Below are 26,502 nucleotides of genomic sequence, written 5' to 3' on the forward strand. Positions count from 1 at the left end.
TCACTGCTCAAACATACATTTTCTGAAACTTTCTGTAACTTTGCACAAGCTTAATTTAAGGGGATTAGACTTTGGAGGCTTAACTACTGCTGGTTTAAAAAAAATCCACTATAAATTGCTAAAATTTAGTAAAAACATTTTGAAAATATCAACTGAAAAGTTGTAGTGAATAAAAACCTGACTAATTAAATAACTGAGCTTCAATTTAGCCTTCTTCCTTAATTTTATTGCATTTGTATATTTTGAGGTATGGTTTGTTTACTTCTTTCACTGCATAGAAACAGCTGCATAATCAGTCACGGAACTGATTGTAAGAAAATTGAGCTGATAACCTTGTAATATATCATCTGTAGTTAATACCTTAGAAATTTACTAAAATGAAATTTTTTACATATATGAATAAAAGTAAAAGACAAAAACAACTGGAGTCTGCAGTGTGTGCTAGCAATCATTGCGGGTGGGTAAACTGACAACATGTAACTGCATATTAAGACAAATGTAGAATTTAGACAAAGTATTCCATCTCTTTTCAGATGTATACTTTTAAACCTCAGGAACTGTTTTCAGTAGATGTCATGCCTTTTAACTTGAAAAAAGATAAGCGCAAATAAGCTCCCAATTGTCTCCCCAATATGTAAACCACATCTCGGGCTGCTGTCTCTGTTTCGCCTTTGAAGTTTCCCTGAAATGTCATGTGTTGTGAAGACTGCTGTGCATAAGCAAGACAATTTGCTCACTCTCAGAATTCTTACCGGTTTCCACTGCTATTTGGTATCCAGCCTCTAGTCTCCGAGATGACCTTTCCAGCCTCTCTGTGTTATCGAGCAGATGTGCCCTCTGAAAAAGAAAAGGGGAGAGAGAGAGAAAAAAAAAAAATCAGGCAGCAGTCTACAGTGTTATCCCCCCTTTTTAATTGCACTTTCATATTCCAAAACATAAAAATATCCACGTATATTTTATGGAAGAGCCTGTTACGAGGACCACTGGAAGGGGCAGGTTCTATGATCAATCATAATTATGTGTACCAATCATTTTTGTTTTGAAACATGGAATATGTGCTTCACTCTTATTACACGAACTCACAAACCAGAATGTGACTATTATATGGGAAACCTGTCTGAAGAGCATTTCCAAAATAGATCTCCCTGTGACACATGTATGCAAGCACCCGTGATTTCTATTCAACTACAGTCTGATGAAACCATCACTTTAAAGGCAAGTGGTAGTTTTTAACATGAACTTAATTTTCAGCAGAGGATATATCTCCTTTATGTGTGCTACTCAAGTGAGGTGATAAAAACAACAAGCTATTCATACAGAATACTGAACAGCATGAATATTCTTCAGACTGTTTGATGTAAAAAGGTGTAGAAACAAAATACTGTTTTCTTGATTTACATTTCTTATGCCTAAGTATATATACGAATATATAAATAATACAGAGGTATAAGATATTTTTCCCAGAAGTCATTTGCCCATTTATGAGATAACAAGAAACACTAGTAAAAATGTGTCTTCCAACATTTACACTTGGGGAGTCTGTAATAGTGGAAAAGTGAAATTATTATTTTCATTAGTTTATTTCTCCATCCAAAATGCCAGTATTTCAACATGTAAGCTCATTTTTTTTGGAAATTTGATCCTAGACCAGCTCTAATCAAGCCATCAAGAAACAGAAGCCCTCCCCACCCCCCAATAAAGTAATCACACACACCTTTCCAAGCACCCCTTTACCCAAAAACAACATTTTGGATATTTGTCAAAAAATATTTCCTACAACTTTGCCTTGTTGACAGATGTCATTTAAAAATTGAAGAAATGCTTTCTAATAATAATAAAAAAAGGAGGTGCCATACATATTATCTGAGTGGCTGTCTACCGAAACGATCTACCTTGCTCTAATGAGCCCCTATGGATCTTGGGAGATGCAAGCTGTATTGACATGCACACTTAAGCTAATACACCTAGACCAGTGCCTCCAAGCTCTAGCAGCCAGGGATGCTGACAGAATATCTCGCTTCTATCTTCAAAGAAAGGAAGTGATTAGTATGTTATCATTACCATTCAAAACGTGATTTCCCTATTCCCTCCCGGCATAGGTGACACATCTCTGAGATGCGGCCAGACGATCGAGGCAGCTAAAGCCACATCAAAGCTTGCCTTGAATTTTTTCTCTTTTTTTTTTTTTCCCCCTTTTTTTTTTTTTTTTTGGAAATCATTAAAACAATGCATTTAGATCAGCACAGATAGGACCCAATGTGAAGGTCAGGAAAGCTGCAATAACAGTCTATAATAATTAATAGAGTTGTCTAATACACAGTGGATAGGTTAAGAGTAAATTGCAAAAAAGCCTTTTGCATTCACGGGGGGCAGGCCGTCAAGAAAAAAAAAAAAAAAGCACAAGCACTTAATAAAATTTAAAACCATAAGTTACAATGCTGTAATTGAAATCATGACAGCAACTAGTGTGGTGCATGTTCTTAGTAGTCATGGTCAATCTAGATAATTAATGTTAATTTTGCTTATTTTTTTAAAAAAGGTATCATTTCATAACATCTGCTGGTAGCTCTCCATTGCCCATTAGAAAAAAAAGAAAAGTGTATGCCTGCAGTGCCTTTCTCCAAATACTACCCTCCCCAAATGATATTAAAGAACAACTAGTGTTAAATATTTTAAACTTTGTAAAAAACATCAGAAAGCTAACTCTATTACATAGATGTCTCTCAAGAAAGAAAAGTAGCAAAGAAGGGCGGAAGACATGAAGAATGAGTTCAGAAGGTGAGAATCCTAAAAGTTAGAGAGGAGATTTTTTATTTTTTTATTTTTTTTTTTAAAAGGCTGAGAGTGAGTACAAGGAGTAGAACATTATAAGTACAGAACAGATGTGTAGTGCATAGTGGCACACTGGAAAGGAAAAGACTATCCTGCTATGTTAAGGGAGACGAGGGGAAATAATCAGATTTTACATTAGAATGTGGAAGAGCTACCCAACAGAAAGAATTAGCATTTAACTGTCTATTTTCCTATACTATATAAGCCACATTTAATCTAAAAAGTAAATTAGAAGCCCACAGTTCAGTTCAGTCTTACTGCGAGCAATTAGAATGCTAAAGCCCTGTGAACTCAGTGCTAACATTAACTCAAAGCTGTTTCTTACTCGATTCCAGAACCTTTCCACCCAAGACATTCTACAATGAAACCTAATTTTTATTATAAAGGGTGGTGTTATTTACATTGTTTGGGTTTGGAGGCACCCTGTCCTTTGGTCATGAAATCAATGCCCTACAGTAGCAGGTGATGCTTTCAACTGCTTCCCACCCCTCCCCAAACTCCTTCTCCCACAGCATCCCCTGCTCTCTGGGAGGTGGGTAGCAAGGTGATTCACTGAGTCTTGCAGCTTCAGACACGGCTTCTATCTGGAGTTATATAAGGAAGTTTTGCAAAGTGGCATGCTATCACTAGAGATTTAGTCATTCCATGTGGGCTGGATTCAAACTGAGATCTCAGGAGCTCAAAAGACAGAGCGACACAGCCTCCGTGGAAGCCTGTGTACAGCAAGTGTGCTAGAATAGAGTCCTGTAATGAGAGGAAGCGCGGGTTTTATTAACAAACAGTATGGCAAACCACAATTTCTTTTAAGATCAGTTCATACCTCCTTAGGAGAACTATAATTGGGGATGCCTTGATGTTTCACTCTGTGACAAGTTAAGAATTATGCCTGAGTCACTGTACTAGCCTTCATTTAAACTTTAATGTGCATTTTGCATTGGGTATAAAAATACCATTGCAATTACAACCTATCCAACACATACTGGGTACCTAAGTGCCAAGAACAGACTGCTAACAAATATTTTTTAAATTGTTTCTCTCTCTACCTGTAGGATTTTGATCTAGACAAAATAATAAATCCTTTTATTTAGTTCTATTTGATGCTGCTCTCAGAATATGCAGAGAGAGGGAAAAGTAACTTATGAGGCTAGCAAGGAAAAGCAAAAAAGAAAATTATCAAAAGCAATGTCAAAATTTTTTAGGTGCCTAACAAAGAGGATTTATAAGCTCCAAAAGCTATAACTGAGTTCAGTATAGCTCCCAAGTTGCAGCCCTTTCCAATAACATCCTTAATTTTATTTGCCTTCATAGCTATTTCAGAAAGAATAGCAGTTAAGAATCAGCTTTGTTCTTTGTATCTGATTAAATTTTCGGAGTAAATTTACAAATTAGGACTTCCTATGTTTATAAAACTATAACCTACGTTTGCAAGCAAAAATTATCTTCCTACATTCTTTTACAAAGGCACATGAACAGACGTGCAGGTGTTGTTAAAGGGATGAGCAAACGAATCTTGTTCTGAAAAAATCGCAGAAATCAGGCTGTACAAACCCTTGCAACAATATTGTCATCTGTTTAAATACTGGGACTATCGGGGAGGGGAGCTCAGCAGCGGTGGGAGGGCTTTCATGTGGTTACATGTTTATTTTGTTTAATTTTTTTTGTTAACTGTTTTACTCTGTAGCTTTAACATATTAATATCAGCTCCACAAGAAGAGGAAAAATAAAGCATTCAGGGAACTAGTCAAAGAATCTTTATATCACAAATATCTTACTGTTTTTAAGAATTCTCAGTAATTGTCCTTAATCTGGTTACTTTACAATTCTTTGTCATCACCATTTCTAAAACTTACAAATCCTTTCCTGCAGAGCTCAGTATACATTACTGATACGTCTGGGCACACATGTTTCAAAAAGAAGATACCAGACAAATATGTGATGTTAAAATACTCGTGCTTCTAAATATATTTATTCAAATACTTCACCAGTTCAAACTCTCCCTACGAAACCCTTCAGAAATCTAACCTGTAAGTAATCCTGACTTTACCGAGACCTTCTTTTTGGTGGCTACTGGGAAATAATATTAAAAAAACAGTTCAGATACCTGCTTTGCTACAGCAGTAAGTAACAGAGGATATTAATTTCAGAATATATACTGAAACATTTGAGGAATTGACCATTAAAACAGGCTTCTCTCTCTAAATATTTATGAGTCATTTTATAACTGGAAGAAAGGTGTTCTGGAATACTGATCTCTAGTGTTACACCTACAGATCTACAGCGCTCACAAATAAATAATAAATATCGATACGTGTGCATAAGTCTACCTGTACTGTATTTTCAGTGGGTATACAATATCCAATATAATACATAAGCTACTTGAACACCTCACACCAAACTCAAAACACTGTGAAATACTGTGTAATTTTTACAGTGTTTCAGCACAGGTTTTTACCAAAGTAATGCTTTCACTTTCAATACCACTGTATAAATGTATTTACCCTATCAAAGATTTTGTGATGCAAACATGATTATTACTGTACCTGATCTGATCATGGTATTCTAGCAGAGATCAAATAATAGTTTTTATTTTTTTTCCCTTCTTTTTCTAGTGCCTTTAAAAAAAAATTCCACTATCAAAGAATGTTAATTTCTAAGGTTTGATCTAGAGATTCCTACGTAAGTATACAATTATTAGGGAAAAAAAGGCACAACAGTGAATATTTTAAAGCAATGTAATCAATATTTTTGCTTTGTGTAGATTTCCCTGCAACAATGAACAAAAAGATCTACTTCAGATTTAGAAACTCAGCTTTAAAGGGAAAGCTAGACAACAAAAAGCAAGAAAGTACTCACCTCTTCACGTAATTTTATCAACTGCAACATGAACGCACAAAAAAGATAAAAAGGAAAGAAATGGCAGGAAAGAAAGATCAGTTGTGTGACAGGATACAGAATTAACATTGACAATTTATCTGTTTACATGTTTAGCATTTAAAAATCACAGACAAACACATTAAAAGAACCTAAACATAGACTACATGCAGAGTTTTTTGAACGAATAAAGATCACTTTCTCACACTGTCACATTAAACAAAGAGAATAGTGTGAAATTCTCTTTTAAACCACATCTAAGACACCATCATGAAATAAAGGGGAATGACTTCATAGAAGTCTATATTATAAAGAAAAAAAACAAGTTTACTATTCCTCTCCGAAGATTGTACAGCTGAAGTGGTTTTGTATATACAAGTTTTCAGAATGTTTTCTGTATATTTTAGTTGTGACAACTGATTTCTTATTTTACTAGCAGATCTAACTTATTAATAGGTGACTGCATCTTTATAGCTTGTAACCAGTATTTCAATTTTTATATACCTGAGTTCTAATGTAACTATACCACCTAATTTTATTATTGAACCTGATATAGAGGAATTTTTTCCAGTTTAAAAAAAAAATGAAGCAGCTTAGTTAAATGGCTCAAAATTATGATTTAATGCATAGCATATTTAAAAATAGACAAAGGAATAGGGAACAACATGAAGCATATTTCCCTCTGAGAAGACCCATTCTAGGGTCTTAATCCTAGAACACTACATAGGGTGTGTATATATACACAGAGTGTGCGTTTGTATACTTATATATTATATACATTTATATTTATCAATATATGCTTGTAAATCAAAACAGTATAAAAATATTAATAATATTGCTCTGGCAGGTTTACTATAAAACTAAATAAAACCCAGTCTGATTATCAAGCAATGTTGTAATATGCTCTCCCCTTAGAGAGATAGATAAGTTATTTGTACTGGAACAAAACGTATAATTACTCACAACAAATGTCTGCATAAGAGTGGCTCTTTATAAAAAATTACAGTTCTCTCACCGATTCCAGTTGAATTCGAAATTACAACAGCTACATCATTATCTCAGTTTATGCTGATACTTCACCCTAGAGTTTCATAACACTAATTTTCAACACGTGTGTAAGCTGAGAATGTTTACTACTAATAAAGTCTCGCCAGCATGAAGGAAACAAAAGAACCTCCATTATTCTCTATTGTTTCATATGGCTCGACGAAAACTGAACGCACGTCTCACCCCTTTACCAAAACAGACAACGAGGCTCTATCGAGATGTAATTACGAGAGCTACTACCACATGGACGTAAACTGAAACCGCTCTCTAGTATGTAGCTAAAGGAACTTTGCTAGAATTTGGTATAAAGAAAACTGCATTGTTCGCCAAACCGGCGCTTAAATTCAAGTGCTTGGCCTATCATAAATTGGTCTCTTTCTCCAGATCTTCCCCCCCTTTTTTCCCCAAAAAGGCAAACATTAAGGCTCTTTAGAAAGAGACGATCTGGGAGTTGATCACATAGCTATCTTTTCTTTCTGAGGCCACCATTCTTCAGTTGACTATGATACTTAAAGGGCCAAAGTTTAAAACTACTCTCTCGCAATAGAGCCCGTTTGGGCATGCCACCCTGCTATAATCAATGAGAGTTTTAAAATGCTGCACATTTGTTTTTTCAATAGGTCCCAAACAAAAATGTTCTATCTTGTTTGTGCTGCATGGCTGAATTTAAGCTCTGCATGGGATTTGCAGCTAAACTAAGTAATGGGAGAGGGTTGGGGGTTTTTTTTAACATTGGATGAAAGATATTCATTCAAAATAACAAAAGATGTATTTTTCCCCCATTTAACAATGCTCTTGATGAAAATGTGTTACCTTTACTTTTCTATTTTGAAACATTATTTTTATTACGCTCACCGCTCAACTGTAAACAGCATTGAGCCGTGTACAGCCACCATTTTAGGTTATGGTAATCAGCATATTTTTGAAACAAAGATTTTTATTTTTTTTTTCTTTTTTTGCAATACAGAATTCGATACAAGAGGTAATCTGTTCCTTTGTAGGCTAAAAAAAAAATAATCTGGTTTACGCTGGTTTGAACCAGTGGAATCTCTTGTGGCTAAGCCTTCTGCTGTGACTAAAATCAAAACTGCGCCGCAGAGAGCGAGGGAGTGAGATGGGGGGGGTGTGTGTGCGCGCGTGTGTGTGTCTCTGAGGCACCTCACGTGACATAGAAAACTACCGAATTTTTTTTAAAAAGCTGATAACGCTACCGCCGTCTCTGTCCGCATATAGATAACGAATAAATGCTGAACTCTATTAAACGCCCTTTACACATTATCGTGGGTCGAACACACAATTTTCTGAACTTATGATGACAGTCTATTTATTTTGCTATAAACCCTCGGCATGTAACGAACAGATTTGTGTCTGGTAATGATCTGCTCTGCCAGGGCTATATGAAATGATACCGACCTTCTTTAGATCTTGGGGAATTAAATTGACCAACTTCACCCCCTGGTCTGTAGCTGAAGTTTGACACACTTTATGCACAGCAAGCCCAAATCTAATATTATCACAACTTTGTAGTCAGAAATTAAGCAGCCACAAAATATTTGTTCACCACAAAACACATATACAATGTATCTGTATACAGACACACAATTTAACCTAATGTAAATTTATTTACTTATTAATGAACATAGTTGTGAAAGAGAAAGTAACACTACTATGTTTCAAGAAAGTTGGTAATACTGTATCTGACATTATTTTGGTCAACAAGTATTTGTGATTTAACCCAACGTATACTTTCTAAAAAACATACGAAATGCCACATAAAACAGTTCTGTGATTATTAAAGTGAAGCCACAACTTAAAGTAGTGTATCATTGCACTGAAAAACTCAAAAGTTCCAAGGGATTTGACAAACGCTGGTGGCCAGAATGACAAATAAGACTTGAAAGCAACACAGCCTATTTAAGACCACTCCTGGAAAATAAATAACAACCCGATGCACACAGTAGGTTTTTGGGTTTGGGGTTGTGAGGCAGGGTTTTTTTGAAGCAAGAAAGGATGTTTCCTGATTCTCAACCTCTATATGTGCCTCATCTAACTACATTCACATGATTCAAATTAAGAAGAAATTACTGTATATTGAGCAACGACTTTACTAAACTCTAAGTGCATTAAGAGCACTATAACACTACCTGTCTCATTAAACAAAGATGCATTTATTTCAAAAGAAACTTTGAATAGCAGAATTGTATAGTTCTTACAACTTCTAACATGAAGTTTCTATATGCTTTATCTGGTAAAATTAGTTAAATCTTGGTATAATCATTATAAGGCAACTGTATTCTAAGATGTTGTCATCAACACATGATGACTGCTACTTATGGGGGACATTTTGGAAAAACAAAGAAGATGAAAGTTAAATCATCCTTTGCTAATTCTTCAATCTGTTTTTTGTACTTCAGCCTTTCTTCCTGGGAGAACAACTGGAAACTCATACTTACGACCCTATTCATTACAGCTATGTTTACTGTAATTCTACTTTTGAAACTCAATGAAAAAAACAGAAGTTGAATAAAGAAAAGATCCATTTATTTTTTTATTTTACCAACAGTGCCTCATTTATTTCTAGATACTTCATAAGGTCATACTAGTCAGTATACATTAAGTTCCTTTTGTCTTCTCACTCCACCAAAAACATTACGCAAATATTTATCATGATGATAAAGAGTATACCTAAAACGTGGAGCTCATACCTCATTTCTCTTGGGTTAGACTCCAGTCTAACCAGATATTCAGCATTTCTATTGGCAGATTTTACCAATATTTGGGGATCGGTACAGAGGCAATTCTGAGCTGGCAACTTTTTTCAATAATTCCTCTGTCACAACACGAATCCCTCCTCTCCCCTTTCACAGTTTGGTGACTGAATTGGGGAAAACAAACCCACCATTTTTTGGTTTAACTAACTTAACCTAAACCACACTGATAGAGAAGTAAAAATCCTATAATATTAGGGTGAGGGTTAGTCCATCTACCTATAATTATTTCCACCAGATAAAATGAAAGCAAGAATTTGGAACATCTCTGTATTTTATATGGCTGTAAGTTATACCTTAGCACCCTTTCATCATCTAGTCCAAGTTTTCTATTGATATAATAATGTATAGGCGTGAAAATTTATTAGACCTGGGGTTACTGAGTTAAGCATGTCAATATATCATGTTCATTTTATGGTAAATACCCAAACCTTACACTTGATTTGGATAGCTGTATATTCTCATAAACTCACTATCAGACTGAAGTTTTTGCACTAACTGCTTGTACCCATAACTACATGCACATAAGATAAGTACAAATATAAATAATGATATTTCACAAGCAAAAGAGATTTTGAGATTGATTATTGGAACACAATAAATAATATTTTTTAAAAACACTAGCATTCACATATTTAAAAGAAGTTAGGTGATTCCTTTATATTGTTATTTCATAACATTTTTCAAGGAAGAAAAGAAAGAAATTCAGAACTTTCAAAGGTATAGAGGTAACAATTTCAAGCTGGGTTATAGAAAAGGATTTTGATTACCTAAAAGACTACATAAACCTCCTTTAACAGACAAATATTTTTTTTCCATTTAAGAAGTGGTCATTTGGAAGAAAAAACTCATGTTGACAAATGGTTGAAGGTATCATTTGATTCCTTGAGATGAGACCATGTTTCTTCCATCAAGTTTAGAAAAAAGATCATGATTCACAAAAAGTGCACACCTGAACCACTTATTTAACCATTCCTTAAAAAGTGAAAATAAAATATTTTATCTCATCCTTACACATAAGATATTCTGTTATAAGTAAAGCTTCTTATCACAATTGCCCTTTAATGTCTGAATTCACACATTTTTTTCTTGAAATGTAAAAATAGCAGCACCTTAAAAGAAATAAAATGAGAATCTTAACACTTTCACAGGACTGAGTTTACGATCAGGACATGCAGACTGTGAAACTCTTTTCCCTAAAATGACCCTTTCCACAAATTCATTATTTAAGGACAAAAAGTCCTCTTCATTTTATTCAAATTTGGGAATCTCCCCTTGCTTTAATATATAAATATGAAGATTAATATCCTTTAAATTTAACTCTTCACATAGATATTACAGTCTTATGCCTACAGACAAATTGTATCCTGTGTATAATTTCATTAATGTTGGTATTAAAGTCTATTACAGAGTTTAAAACTTACACAGCACATTTAAAACACTGTATAAGGTCGAGGCTTAAGGGGTTTGTGTTTTAAAATTCATTGTACTGGGATAAGTCTCCAAGACTTTCTTTTTTTTCTATCCTTAGTGGAACTGAACTTATACTGGGGGTAGAAGATACCAAAAGTTTCAGAACATGGTTCTGACCTGTTTCCTTATTTAATATTGCATTTATCAAGTAAACATTTAAACAATTTTCACTTTCACTAGTAAATTCTATCTGGTCAGAAGAGAAAATCTGATATTTAAGAAAACTTTCAATTAACTTCTATCTCAAAATGCACAATTTTGATTATAGGTGACATGATTTTCAAAAAGCCAAGAAACACTCTGCTTTCAGACAGAGCTTGTCAAACAGGTTTCAGCACCAAAAGAAATATTAACAGGTGGGTCAAAGTCCCCTGAATGTAATGTTGCCTTTATAATTTTCAGTAGTCTAGCAGGTTCCTCGCTGTAGTCTCCAGAACAACAATAAGGGTACAAGATTTTTTAAAAAAGCCTCAGGATTAACAAGCTTTCCTACATTAAAAGAGATGGATAGCACTCTGCATTCTAGTACAACGTGCATTATGAAAGCATGCTCTTATTAGTACAACTTGTGGTTTTGGTACAAGGAGAGAAAATCTGTTTAGGGAAGGAATCACACAAGGAAACTGAGTGGGGTACTGCCTAATTCTGAGAGCGCACTTTCATTTGTTTTGCCTGCCAGTGTTGATTTAATTATGCTGCATTATTATCAAAGCTGCATTATGTACTTTTTTTATTCCTTTTACATGTGTTCAAGGTGAAGACCTTGGCTTTGTCGGCAAACAGTGCGTTTCAAGTTATTTCTTAAGTACTAAATAATAAAGAAAAGAGAATAAAAGATTTTTTTTAAGATAGCAGACAGTGATCACAAGTTAAAGGGTTAAATGTAAGATCTCCAAGAAACATTTTGAAGTTGATTAAGACCCCAGCTTTGCATTAAACAGTATCACTTCCACATGAGTTGTTGCTAATGCTGTTAAGGAGCAGCTTGAGAAGCCCAGTGTGCCGGTGACCTCCTTCACCCTCCAGCCACCCACTAGGGCTTCTTGATTAGCATCCTACCTGGTTCTCTGAGGAATTCCCGTCATCCCCTAGGAGCTCATTCCGCACCTCATCACTGTAGGCGATCCGTGACCTTTTCTGTAAAACAAAAAGAAAAAAGGGTTAGGAAGTAAAGCTCCGAAGCCATTGGTATCAAGGCTGATCATCTTAAACCTCGAGAGCCCCCTAATGGATACCTATTTGATAAAAAAAGAAAAAAAAACACAATCTGCAAGTAAAAGTTATCAAAAAGTTCTTCAACTGCTCTATTTTGACAAATCTGCATGGAAAAACCTTAGCATTTCTAACACAGTCATATCCTTCACATTTCAGCAATGAAAGCAGATTGAGTGAAGCTCAAGATGTATAACGTGTGATCCCAGTTCTGATAATCAGGTAACCGGGAGAGGCAATATATACTAATACCAGAAGCACTGAAGAAATTCATGAGTAGGAACCAAATGCATTTTTCTGAAGAACACCTGCTAGCTGGATGCAGAACTCAGCATAACACTGCAGTGATGCCATTAAAAAGGAAAGTAAGACTGAGCTTTTCCCATATAAAAAACCCCCAAATCTGAACAACCCACATTTGACAAAACTGGTTGAACCTAAAGATGTAGAAAATTAACAAGTGTTTTACTATGCTGCTAAGGCTATGAAGGCCTACTGGGAAAGGACCAGAAATCAAAGGGCAAAAGAAAGGAGAGAAAACAACAGTACAAAGAAACATTGGTTTACAGCAGTTCATGGAAACATCACGAAACTGAGACAGTCATTCATTAGATCATCATGACAGACAGTCATTACTCACAGCTTATGAGCATCAGATTTGCTCATGAACTGATCATCATATTGATTCTAAACTAGATCAAGTGCCAAGCAATGGAAAGCAGATGTCTGAAGGTTACTAAGGTATCACAGCATTCAATGGAACAACAGAGAAGTCCATAGAGAGAACATCAGCCCAGCTTTCAAGTTCTCTGTTGGCCAAATAACAGACCCTTAGTCAGTTAATATTCTTACACTCACCATTAAAAGAGAGAAAGGATTTTTAACATATTGTCTAAAATATTTCTATACTTGAGTGTAGTTATGACCAGTTTTACACTTCATTAGAGGAGGAAACCCAAGAGCAGCAAGAACTAAGCTGTAGGGCCTTCCTTTATTGATGGGAGCTTTCCTCAGACTCTGCCATGGTACTCACTACCAGTAGGAACACAGCAAAAACAAATCCCTCCTCAAAACTTCCCTAATTGGACAATCATACCAAAAAACATGCTTGGAACTGGGGCACAGTAAAGAACTCACTAGAAATTATACTGAGCACAGGGTAATTCATTGTCTTTGTGACAATGAAGTCTGGAAGCGTGTCACCCTTTACACTAGGAACCTAGCAGTGTAGTAAGCTTGTATTGGTCATCTCAGAGCAACACATTTTAGCTTTTTATCCTGTGTAGCTCACCCTGTATTACCATCATCATCATTGTTACAATGCTTACCAACTTGTGAGTCAGTTGCCAGTGTTCAGATCTAGATTATATACTAAAGCTACAGATGTACGTAGCAAGGACAAAGCATACCACAGACCTACTACAAGAGCTGAATTGTGCCAAATCTTTTGGAGATCTCAGCTGTCACAGTTTCATACTAACCAAGCTAAAGTAGTCTACAGCATTAAAGGAAATGAAAACCTTTAAACAGGCTGTGGTATCAGAGCTGCTTGTTTAAATTATTCATTTCATCACTATGGGGGACTAAAACACTCCACAGTATGCAAGAATATCATATGGAGATAGGTTTTGTTTTTCTCTTTTTTCACCAAAAAGCCAACAAATTGGCACAGATTGCTCAATTACATTATTTTCCTATTTTTATTTGATACACATCAAACAAGGAAGGAAATTACAAATATGTACCAATAAATATCTGCTCTTCTTTTCTGATTAAGATTCAATCTTCCAATTTGAGGTCTAGCAGTTCAACTGTACAGTCTCTCACATTTTCACAAAATGACTCAGCCCCATTGATTCTGCTAGCGTTGAATGTATTTATCATTATTAAACTGAGATGAGGAGCATGATGCTTCATGAGTTTGTTCTCTAGTGAACAAGTTGCCTAGTTATATGTAGAGACTGAGGTGGCTAATGGTTACACATCATTTATTTGAAAGATTTAACTGGTGGATATTCTCATTCATAAGAGCCTGTATGGAAAAAAGGAAAAAGAATATTCTTCATGGGAAAGAAACAAATGTTAATAGCAATACAATTTTCAGAGGCCCTTTATAATTCTTTATATCATCACCACTGAACTTAATAAATATATTTGTATCATTGTTCTTTTATTGCAATAATCTGTCATGATCTGAAAATCAGCAATTATATTAAAAGAAATAACCCTTTGACTACAATTAGGTATAACTCTTTGCCATAATCAATAAATAATTTGATACTACTTTTGATCACAGTTTCACTACCAAATGAATCAGTAATATAAAAGAAAAGGCCTTTGAACTAAAGTGTTCATTTGTTCTTTCAGGATTTGTCCAAAATATCAATATCTTGAATTACTACTTTTATTAAAGTAATATTGGCTAACACTTTAAAATGTGGCTATCAAAATTAGTTCAGTTCATCTGAACTCAGTAATTAGATAATTTTTAGGTTTGCTTTTTTTTTTTTTTTTTTTAGCTTGTAACTATCAGCTGTTTATAAATATGTACTGTAGCCAAATGCAAGAATGATAGTTTGAGCTGGAAATGTCACACACTCTGCTACAGTTTGAAGGAACCCAATTCATAATGCATTTTATAAATAGTTAATGACTTCTATACATAAGCTAACCAGGCAAATCAAGAAATTGTCAACATTTTTAGTCTTAGTTGTCAGTTACCACTGTCTACTGGTACTTTATATGTACGTTTCTAGAAAAGACAGAAGCTTTACAGAGTTTGTAATCCAAGGCATTTCTGGGCAGCTCAATATAGGTTTAAGAGGCTCTGTGTGCAGTTTTTTGTCTGAAAAGGTCTGTCACATATAGAAGTTTTCCTCGTATTTTATATTTTCTTGGATATACATGGAGAAAAAGTCTAAGCACACAAGTGTTTTTAACTCTGTGTACGTGTTTGCATTCAAATGTAGCATGCACACGAACACACAACACAAAAGGGTTAAGCTACTTTCTACAAGACCTTCAAGACGGAGAAAGTTTTGAGGCGCTGTTTGAAATGTACTACAATACCCAGACCTCCTGGCAAGGAAGAATTTCTGATTCCAGGCAGATCTCTCTTGGTTTATGAACAGGATTTTTGCATACTGATTGGGTGATTTTCTTAAAGCCCTGTTCAAACAGATACACTTGCTCAGTTCTGTCTGGCAATTTGGCTTTAAACAATCTGTCTACTTGACCCAAGCCTTAACATTTCCCAATAGAACTGAATGTGTTCATGGGCAAGCCCAGCTAAATTAGAATTGAAATGAATTAACTCAGCTTAAACTAATTAAGATCTGTGATCTGCAGTACCACCCCCCTGTATGATTCTACATGTGAAGTAGGGTACATGTAACCAGACTGTAAGAATTCCGCTATACTACTAATCTGAGCATAACAATGAAGTTCGTCTATTACTAAAGTATATGAGAAGTTAATTTCCATGGCCTACACATGGCAAAGCAATTGCTTAAATTGCCTCACCTGGGAATTTAATACAATGTTATCAGACCAGCCACACTGTAAATAGATTTATAATGCTTTCCATGTGCTAGGCTAGGTTGCATATGAATTAAGTAATGATCTGGTATTACAATACAATCAGCTAGTTCCCACACCTGGCAGACAGGATATTTTGCTAAATTACTACCTATACAGATACATCACAACATAAAAACAGAAAAGGCAATGAGAAGAGAAACAATCTACATGGTGTATGACCGATTTTTACATGGTAACCAAATAAGATGCAGATAGAACGAGGTATCCAAAATAATCTGTTCCCAACATCTGCACAACAGAATACGTACTTATTCATTTCTATTCAATTTTGGCCTAATTTTCCGCATTCTATACTTTAATTACTCATCCACATTCTGCAATGTTCCCATTAGTGAAGGCCAGAACTAGCCAATGCCCCCTCACTCCAACGCGCTTTCAGCAATCAGCCAAATAATTGATATAAAGCACCGCACATTTTCATACCTGAACTAAAGAACAGCTTTCCCCCTCCTAAATGCTAAGCAGCCCTCTGAACAGACAAGCAAACCTAGGTGCATTTCAGACAAAAGGCCCAGCAAATACTTTCGTCCCAACCTCTCAATTCATCAGGCTCACTGTTTTAAGAACAGATTAAACATATTTTTTGGTGAAATATGTGTAAACAAGCAAAACGGCTTATTTATTCACAAACATCTGTTTTCATGCAAAACTCATTAGAATTTCCTAGTATATATAAATGGTTTAAAAAAAAATCTTCAGGCATCTGTTTCAGAGTTTGGCCCTGCTCTAGATGTAAATAAATATTCAAGATTAGCATAACCAGAAATAATTTGTAGGAATAAATTAGATTTTTTGTGTGTTCTTTGAGAGTAGTCAGTTTTGCCATTGCTCTTGCTAAGAGCAAGGTGAAAAAAGTGACCTGATCCTCAAATGGACTGCTAAATACTGCAGAATGTACACTTTCACCTCTGCCTTTTGGAATAGATACTTAAGTATTTTTTGCTCACCAGAAAAGGAAAAGATACAGTTTAACAAATTTAGAAGAAAAATAAGTGACCCTACTTAACAATCTTAAAGCTTACACGTAAACAGAAACACAAAACCTCTTATTCAGGAAATAAAAATAACTTAAATAGCTTAAGAAATTGTGTTCAAACTTCAGTTTTCAAAACTTGTACATTTCTCTGTAAAGGTGATCCAGGAACAACAGACTAGACACTTCAGAGTGCAATTCAAAAGGGGTTTTCCTGTTCCTAAGTAGCTGAGTCTTTATCGATTGTGTGTAGGAAGCAGGAAAATTATTAAATAGCGCTAACATACAACCTGATGCAATGCTGGACTTTCAAGCATTTCCTTATGAAAATAAAAAAAACCAAAGCTGATACATTTCTGTCCAAAAGGAAATAAAAACTATTCTACAAATCCTACGAAACATCTGACTGAAAGAATCAATTCAACAGTACGCGTTGGCTGGCAAAAGTCAATGTCTAAGCCAATCCCAGTCTTGCCTGCCCTCCCTGAACGCACACAAAAAAGACTGCAGGCATCTCTGGAAGAGAAATGCACAACTTAAAACCTGTATTCTTCCACTCTGCCAAATGCCGTAAGCGTCCTACAACAGCAGAGAGAAATTAAACTTTGAGTGCTAATGTGAAATTAATGCAGAGATCCTATCACATATTTTAAGTAGAAGTCACAGGTCTATAAATCTTCTTTTTAATAATCATCATCAAACACACTTTTAGTTTCATTATGGGGTGAGGGCAGGGAGGAAGGTCAAGCAAACCCCCATGAGGATACAACCCATTGTATTACGTTGGTCATGAAAAATGCATCTTCTGCCCACAAAACTATTTCCATCTCAAACTTGTGACCAGTGGACGATGTATGTCAGCAACACTGTCTGATGTTTAAACAACCTGCTACACTGCATGTGCTGTAGGTAGGCAAGAAAACAGGTGATCTGTGAGAAAACTGCAACTCATCATTTCTGTGAATTTAAGGAGTACCAGAGGTTGATTTCTATTGTGAAAAAGACATTTGTATTTAGAAAACCAGCTTATATTTACCTGATCTCTACCTTTCAAACTTAATAACCTAGAAAAGGAAACATTTTTCAAAATTCAAAGGCCTAGAACTAACTGACCTCTCCCCCCTTCTATTTTTTAGAGGATAATCAGAATTCACTGCCACCACTTCCAATTTAACAAGAGCACATCTACAGAAGAATTATATAATGAAATACAAGAGTTCGAAATTCAAGCATGCAAAACTTCAGATAAGCATTGCTTGGGCTTGGATAGCACTCTCCAAACATAACAATGAATAACTCCCCTTAGTCTGATGTTTCTATATATATTAAAAAAAAATAAATTATAACTACTCACCTCTGCTTGTTTGAATTAGCACACCCTATTACCAAATGTTGGTCCATACATATACACTACCTTGTTCTTTCATCAGAATTCACTGTCTCCCATTTCAGCTTTGCGCTGTTCTGCACAACACTTTGTCTGTCTTTTTACTCATGTGCCATAATCTCAAAAAAATACACCGGGCATCAGCTAACACATGAATAGTGAGTGAGTATTCCTGCAAATCTACCTCTGTGTAGGCCAACATAGTGATGTCTGCCTTTTGCACTGCCGACTTGCAGCTATTCTGCTATCTACTGTCACCTGTGTCTGATAGTCTGTTCCTGTAATACTGCTTTTCACTACTCTAATTTCAGTATTTCATACAACTCCTTTCTATTGATTCCTTCAAATGACCATTATTAAACTATAATATTTCATTACAAAACCTATCTTTACACATCTCCTTAGCTGGCTAAGTTAAATAACTTGTCTATTCAGCCAATGGAAATTTCTCTCACGCAAGTTCATTCCTACTCAGATTCACTTTCCAGCACAGCCTAGTGCTTCCCTGTAACCACCTTCTGTGTGTTCAAAGACCACTCCAATAGTCTAGCTTGCTAAATCAGATGCCTAAAGTTGGCTGGCGTTGGTGTCCTTTGCCTTGATATGTACAGCAAACATTGGCATATATTTGCCTAGTTTGTTGACAGAGGTTTTGCAACTTGCAGACCCTTATTTATCACAGTCATTTTAATCAGCAACTCTGAAAGAAAAGGCCGTAACAAGGTTGGAGAAGGGGGAACATCCTCTCAGGAGAAGGGGAAACCCCCAACTCAGACAACAGTTTAAAAATAATGATATCTCAGCTGTAAGACCACACTTGATACAGGTTTAAAGTAATCCACAATTTGACTATTTATTTGGGTGTAGGGGGTCTAAGTGGGACAAATTCTGTTGTTTATAGCATAGGTTCACACTTGGAGGCAAAAGAGACATGTCTAGACTGGCATCAACAAAAAATCTGGATGCAAAGAATAGGAACAGTCAAGATTAAGCCAGTATTGTTAACAGATAAATTGATCCTCATTCATGTTTAGGCTAATCTGAAGAAATATTTAAGGATGACAATACAATCAGTTAAGACAATTCAATATCTCTATCAAATCCTAGAAGACTCACACTCCTAAACCAGGTTTTTAAAATTCACGTCAGGCTTTGGAAGTCAGTCACTAATGTCATACAGGCCACTGTTCTACAGAAGTCTCTGTTCAATATGAATTAATTCAATTTAAAGATCAGCAAAACCAGGATACAAAATAATCTTATTTTGAGTGTGCTTTAACTACAGCACATCTTTGCACTTAGAAGTGGCATATGCACATAATAAGTATACATGTAAGAGCTACAAGTTTCTCTGCAAAAGTACCTGCTAGGGAAAATTCTTAAGGATAATGGTGGAGCAGAGAACTCCTAGTGCCTCTTTCTGTTTCTTTTATGAAATCTTCATTGGTCATCTCAACTTATCTCCTTGTTGTAATGACCTAACTCATTTATTACAGTGGTTCCTTTTTTTTTTATACTAAAAACTCGCTTTTGTTTCTTTGCCTTTTTCTTTCTTTTTAAATTATTTTTTCTTTTTTCCCTTTTTTAAAAATAATGTCTTTTACCACGCAATTTCATTGAATTATTTATCCAACAAATGCTGTTTAGAGGACAAGGAGCAACTTCACATCAGGATCATGTACTTCAGACTGTCTTGTGGCCCAAGACTTTATGCTGTGTGGTAGGTTCATAATTAACATGAATGTTTGCTAAATCTTGGAGATGGAAGATAAACTCTAGTGTGTTGGACCAACAGACATATGAACTGAGAAATTGAAAATATGGAGACATTTTCCTCCAAGGGGAGAAATTTATACTAAAAGGGCCAAGCTTTAAAGAGAGTGCTCCCAAAGACAGTGAAGCAGGGAGAAAAGAAAATCTTAAGGAGGCTTAAGATTTTTTTAACTAATTAGCTCACACCATGGTAAAGGATGATAAACATCTCAGACAAACCAAAACATGAAGTGTTCATTAAAATCGCTTTGTTTCAGCCGGTATTTCCATCTGGAGCCTAGGTTCCCGTTGCTAACAGTAACAAGACATCTGCTGGTACTTTCCACCAGCTCCTTCCTTTTCCAGAAAGAAGCATCCAAGTGTTACTTCCTTCCTCCATTTGTTACTTAATTGTCTTTATCAGCCTGTACCTGCACTCCCTGGCCAGACACTACGGACACTGGCAACTGTAATGAGAAATCTGTAATTGGGCTGAAGCACTTGCCATTCTGGGATGCTACCGCAATCTTTTTCAGTTCCCCCACTCCCTGAATTTTTAACAGTAGGTAAAAGCCTAGGAAAGATGGTATTTTTAAACTTTTAGGATTTCCAGTTAAAAGTATAATTTTGCTACAGAGCTCAGGTCTATTATAAATTATACATTTTGTCCACTGTGAACTCCAAGAGTATAAAGACAGATCTCATTTCGGACACTTGGAATGAGGGCAAGGCAGATGAATGAAATGTTTCCAAGGCAGCTGAATTGTCCCACCTACATTTGTGCTGCTCTGATAGGATCTATTTTAAACCAAAGAAACTTAAGCAGGCCTTTCCAAAAATACTTTTTAGTGCATAAAAAGATATTTTTAGACCCTCTCCTTTTTCCACTGAGCATACACACTCTCTCACAGGCATCTTTCAACTCATATACCAATATATGTTTTCTAATTTCTGAAAATAATACACAGAAAATTTCAGTTGAACCTGGAAAATACTAATCATAATATATATGAAAAACCCCATTCAATTAGAGTAGCAGAGGATAATTTCAGACTTCACCATTAAATACAAAATAAATTAATCCTTTGATGCAAAGAATAATTAAATAGAAAAATATCATAATTAAGGTGGTTTGCATACAAATATACCCACATGGTGCTCATTCTGTGTATTTCAATGCAAGTATTTTGGACCATAAGCACATTATCTCAAACTATTGATTAATAAAAAGGAAAATGAAAAATACTTTGCGTATAATGCAGCCCAGTCAAAACTGATTTTTGGATCTTACTGTTCATGCTTCCCGAATTTATTATTTTAATTTATTCCTTCTAGATCGTGTGTACTTACACACAGGCACATTGCCTTGTCTGAAAAGGAGAATAATTGTCTGAGTTCAGTAATTTTCGTAGTTAAGTGGTCACAACTGGGCTTTGAAGTTTGCAGCAGATTGAAGGAGGAGTAAATCTGTACCTTCACTGCTCCCCACCAGGCACTACTGGGACAGAACCAGTTGTTTCATGCTGTGTTAAATCAATAGCTAATATGATAAAATACTAGCCCGATGTTCAGACATGGCATTTTCTAGTTTTATCACAAGCTGATGATTAGCAGTTCTTGCTTTACACTACCTGAGATAAAAGTCAGTAACTAATCCACTACCTATAATTTATCTAAAGTCCTCCTCCTTTTTATACTGCCTCTGCATCTTAGTTCCTCCATCTCCCATATTCAGTGAAAATACTTATAAAACAATATGCATTTCTTAATGTGCATAAAATGGATTAAAAATTATTATTATTATGTACATATCTCTATCAAAAATAGCCACATCAACACCTCCTCTACTTGGTTTATTTCTTCAGAGCTTAAGTCTTAAGCTTTGTAACACAGGGTAACAGAAAGGCAGTATATTTATACAGAATATTGGTATTTACAAGGTATTTGGCATTTAAAGTGTCTTTCTGATAGACAGGCTTCAGCTAACTTGTTATTTTCCCCCTTACCTGTAGCACAATCAGAAATTCTGCCTCTAAGTGGACCAACATACAACAAAAAGAATAATGAGAAACTCTGATACAGGTAGTAGCTCATTTCCCCGTAAATATTGATGTCCAGACTCAAAAAATTCACTGAATATTTCTGTTTTGTCTCTGTTCCTCTGTTGTCACCAACAATGCTTACACATTTCTATTGATCTTGTTTATAGCTGCCTAGATTTTCACTGTCAAGACAATGTAGCGTGAACCTTAAGGAAAACCTCACTTTTTGTAAGACTGCATAAAGACTGCCGTATCAGTCAAAGCTTCAATTAGTCCAGAACTTGTACGCTTCCTATAGTGGCCATTAATGGATAACAAGGAGAAATCTTGAAGAACAGAGCACCGATGGAACGATTCTCATGTCAGTAGACCCCGCCAGCTTCTGATGATCAGCAGTTCAGGGAGTTTAAGGGACGTCTAAGATCTTTATTCTTAATAAATCTTGATGATTACTGCTTATGTAATATATTTTTATATTTAAATAGCCACTGAACAAGCATTTGTGCACAAGAAAGATGTTCAGATCACAGTATTAGGGCAAAGATTAAATTCAAAAGTTATCCCACTTTCCATTTGAATAAAACTGAAGTGAAGCTCCAAAGAAAGAAGGTAACAATTAAAATATCAAAAGCAATTAATTTATATCACATAATGTTGTAACTTCTCTTCCATAGGGCATATATTGGCTATATGAATTTAATTCAGAGTTTCTCATTTTTACAGGTTAAACTCCACAGTAAGAGAAAGATACTCAAATGAATTACTTTCCAATTTCTGCTCATACAGGTCATTTGCTTTCCCAGGCTCTTAATAAACTATATAGAATATTCAAATTACTCAGATTAGAAAAATAGAACTATACTCTATAGTCATATTATATCTCTGCTCAGCTCCTTTGAAGTGCAAGAAAGGCCCAGTACCATTTGACCAAACATCTGTCCCTCCACCCCACCAGCTGTTCTTGTACGGCACAGTTTTGAAACTTCTGGTATAACAAAGCTGTTAGCATCAAATAAAGATGATCTGATACAAAGAAAAACAAAGTTTGATAGCATATGGCAAATATAATATTTCCAACTCCAATTCACAAACTTGACATGCAAAACCAACACAGAAAGCATATAAGGAATGGAAGGAAACAAAATCCAAGTTTGTAACACATATCTGGATTTTTGATTCCTAAGCATTCAGAGACAAACTCAAATTTCTGTAATAATATCAGGATAAAATTTCAACCTAAAAATGAACTCACACAAAGATACAGAGAGTGATAGCAACCATTCTACTAAACTTGGAGGTGATGTATCGGCTGTTCTTTCCCTTCCCTATCATTCACCAGTCTTCCACCTCACACCTTTCACAGTTTGTACCTTTTTCCCTCAATTTACCACATGCCTTCTCCAGTGCGACCACACTTACCTCTTTCTATCATAAAATGTGATGAAACATCGTATTTTGTTCCTTTTCCTACCACTCATTTTGCCATTCCCTACTGGTTCCCTCTCCCTGCTCAGATTTGAGTCCTCTCCTAACCTCCCTCTCTCAAGTCCCCCACAGGATCATATGCCTTACAATGAAGAAGAGCAGCTGTCTTGAAGAGCCCACTCTGTCACTTGTCCATTGTCATTGTCCACTGTTACTGCAGGCAGCTTTATGGTTCTATAGCAGAATGGCAACTGTTGTAACAGGGTCACAACAGTTTCAAAGACTTCTGAAGTAGTGGCCCCAGGGAAAATGTTTAAGTGATTGTTGGGTGACAGCTTATACTTTTTTCCCCTTAAACTGAGATGTATATGTCTGACAGTACATGATCTAAAACCTTACAAGAACTGTTGACTCTGACCACAAATGGGCATTTATTGGCAGCACAATGATAAAAATCTATCAACATACTCTTGTTTTAAAAATCTATTGAACAGCAGTTTACATGTTGGAAGTATTTTGTTATAACCTTTCAGCAAAACAGATGGAGAAAGTCCAATAAAAGGTATGAAAGTACTCAATAGGTAAGATGTATTTCAGTCTGAAAGATCAAGGAAAAAAAGCAAAATATGGTTCCAGTTGATCTTGAACACACTGCATGATGAATCATCTATGCTTTTATTTATTTATTTACCTAGATTTTGCAAGGCATTAAAAATGCAGAAATTGAAATAATAGATCAGTAAATCTACAGATATGAGAGAAAGAAGAATTAGGGTCTTTCAGGAAATACTTACAAGTAAATAGATAAGGAATTAACTAGTACATTTGTCTATTAGAATATTCTTATGTAAAACAACAGTGATTTCATACTCAAAGATATCCTGAGAACTTCCAAATATCAACATATATATAAGTTACCTATAAAGATGCCCTTGAAGTAACACATTTTAACCAGTAGGAAGTCTTCAAGATTAAATTAATGGCTTGGATGGTTGTCAACCTGAGAAAAAGTTGTCCTGAAGTAAACCAGAAGAGTGAAACCTGAGCATTAAATCCAAAATGTAAGAGATTCCACAGTTAAGCAGCAAAAATTAGATACATAGTTGCATACAGCTGACTTGGGGAATATTTTTATTTGGGGATGAAAAGCAATTATTGTACCTTAAAAACTATTTTATCAAAAAGTGTTTGCTAGGCCACTAGGATTCCTAGTTTGGATTGAATCTCCTAGCTTATTGAGCTAACCACCTCATCAAAAAGAGGATATTTCAGTATCGTATTTTATCCTGGAAGATCCATGGCAGGGGGTCATTAGAAACCAGTATGTGTCTTCCTAAACAATATTTCCATTGATGGTCACTAAGGCTGATACATTTGTCTGTATTACCCTGGAAAACACAGTCAAGACCATCTGGCTGGATTCCTTCTTCCACTGTATTACAGGATCAACTTTCAGATCTATAATAATCTGAATTAGGCTCTAAACAGACAAAACCCAGTAAAAGCCAAAATTGCCAGAGATCCACAAACCAGATCCACTGAATAATTTATTTAGGTACTATCTGCTCAAGGGGGAGAAGCACTCTAAGAATCTTCTAGTTGCTCTGATTTCATACAGGAACATCCCTGGAGTCAGCTTTCCGTTGTTGTCGGGAGTTAGATAGCCCCTGTTGTTTTTAAGAAGAAACTACCAGTCCACTATCTCAAAGAGAATGGTGTGCATACATATTTCTCCTTTGTCAGTCTGATTTACAGACCTGAGGAATATGGATTATTACCTCTGTTATCTCCACAAACAAGCTCTACTAAAATCTTGGCATTCAGTCAGCTTTTATCTTGGGGAACCCAAATCGTATTGTTAGGTAACACAGAGCACCTATCTTGACCAAACTGTCACAGAAATAGATTTTTTTTTTTTTTTTAGAAGTTCAATTTGTATTGGGGAGAATGCCAACAAAAGCAAAAATCAGCAATTTAAAACAACAAACCAGCCCCTGCGCTGACAGGAACAAATGACTATATTCCAAATGAATAAGAATTACTGTAGGTCACAAATCCTCAGTATGAACGCTATACAAAGGGTGAAAAAGTATTCCTCAAATTGATTCTTTCTAGTAACTCCACGCTCCGAAACAAAGAGAAGAGGCTCAGTACAAATAAAATACAACACAAAATAATACAAATAAGTTTATAAAAGAACACAAAGAGGTACAATCAAAGAGAAATTAATTATTTAACAACTGGCAATGCTAAGACAGGAGATGAGCAAAGACTCTAATATTAGAGTTCAAAACTAAACTTTTGCAGTTGGTCAAATGGTGCAGCAGTATGTTGTACTTCTAACAACTCCAAGATCTGGTTTCTAGGCAATGACCTTACAGAGGCTGAGTGCACTGCTGAGGTGATGCATGCATCTTTTGGGACAAAGATAGAAGTAGCTGCAAAAACACAATACATTTTGCTAGCCCACCCTAGGAGCAAAACTGATTTCTTTTCTTCCACGAACCACACAGAAGGTCTAGCACAATCTTTTCAAAGAAATCTTCTGATCACTCTGTAATTATTCCTTTTCGAGTGACCCCATTCCATAACACACCATTCATGAAAAGACCTTGAAAACATTTTCCCTCTGAAACTTGGTAGTATGCTACACAGACCTTAGCATTTGAACTAGGAGTTATTTTTCTTTTATGGATTGTAGCACTTAAAAAAGAAACTTCCATATACAAGCTAATTGGGATGAAATTTGTCTACATAATTTTTTCTTTTTCTTTTTTTCCCCGCTGTTTTCAATATTCTTTTGTTTTTATATTAGGGATTTTTTTTTTTTTAACTCAGTTAAAAAACTCAGTTTGTTCACTTATATTCCATCTCCTTCCCTTACAAATAAAAGAAGTTGCAATCTCGTCTTCATGACTCTGCATCTTAGAAATTATTATGATGCCAAAAAAGCAACATGAAATAATAACCTAAAAGTGATCAGTAATAGAGATACCGGGGGATACGGGGGGTTGGAACTAGATGATCTTTAACGTCCCTTCCAACCCAAACCATTCTATGATTCTATGATTCTATAAAATTATAAAAAAAACCACCACACTGATGAAAAATAAAAATACC

The 26,502-nt window shown here is 35.5% G+C and overlaps 1 protein-coding gene across 1 annotated transcript in view; it reads right to left on the minus strand.

Annotated features, from left to right (window-relative positions):
• Window positions 1-752: 752 nt before the first annotated feature.
• Window positions 753-26,502, minus strand: part of VTI1A (vesicle transport through interaction with t-SNAREs 1A) — a gene marked incomplete at its 3' end in the record, with an annotated part of 62,447 nt that continues 36,697 nt past the window's right edge. Inside the window, exons 4-6 of the mRNA XM_010162598.2 lie at window positions 12,051-12,128; window positions 5,686-5,706; window positions 753-837 (exon numbers count right to left, since the gene is read on the minus strand). Coding sequence (XP_010160900.2) covers window positions 753-837; window positions 5,686-5,706; window positions 12,051-12,128 — 184 coding nt within the window. The remainder of the gene's footprint in view (window positions 838-5,685; window positions 5,707-12,050; window positions 12,129-26,502) is intronic.

The sequence above is a fragment of the Antrostomus carolinensis genome, unplaced genomic scaffold (genome assembly GCF_000700745.2).
Source record: "Antrostomus carolinensis isolate BGI_N321 unplaced genomic scaffold, ASM70074v2 scaffold7392, whole genome shotgun sequence".
In the NCBI taxonomy this organism is placed as follows: Eukaryota; Metazoa; Chordata; class Aves; order Caprimulgiformes; family Caprimulgidae; genus Antrostomus; species Antrostomus carolinensis.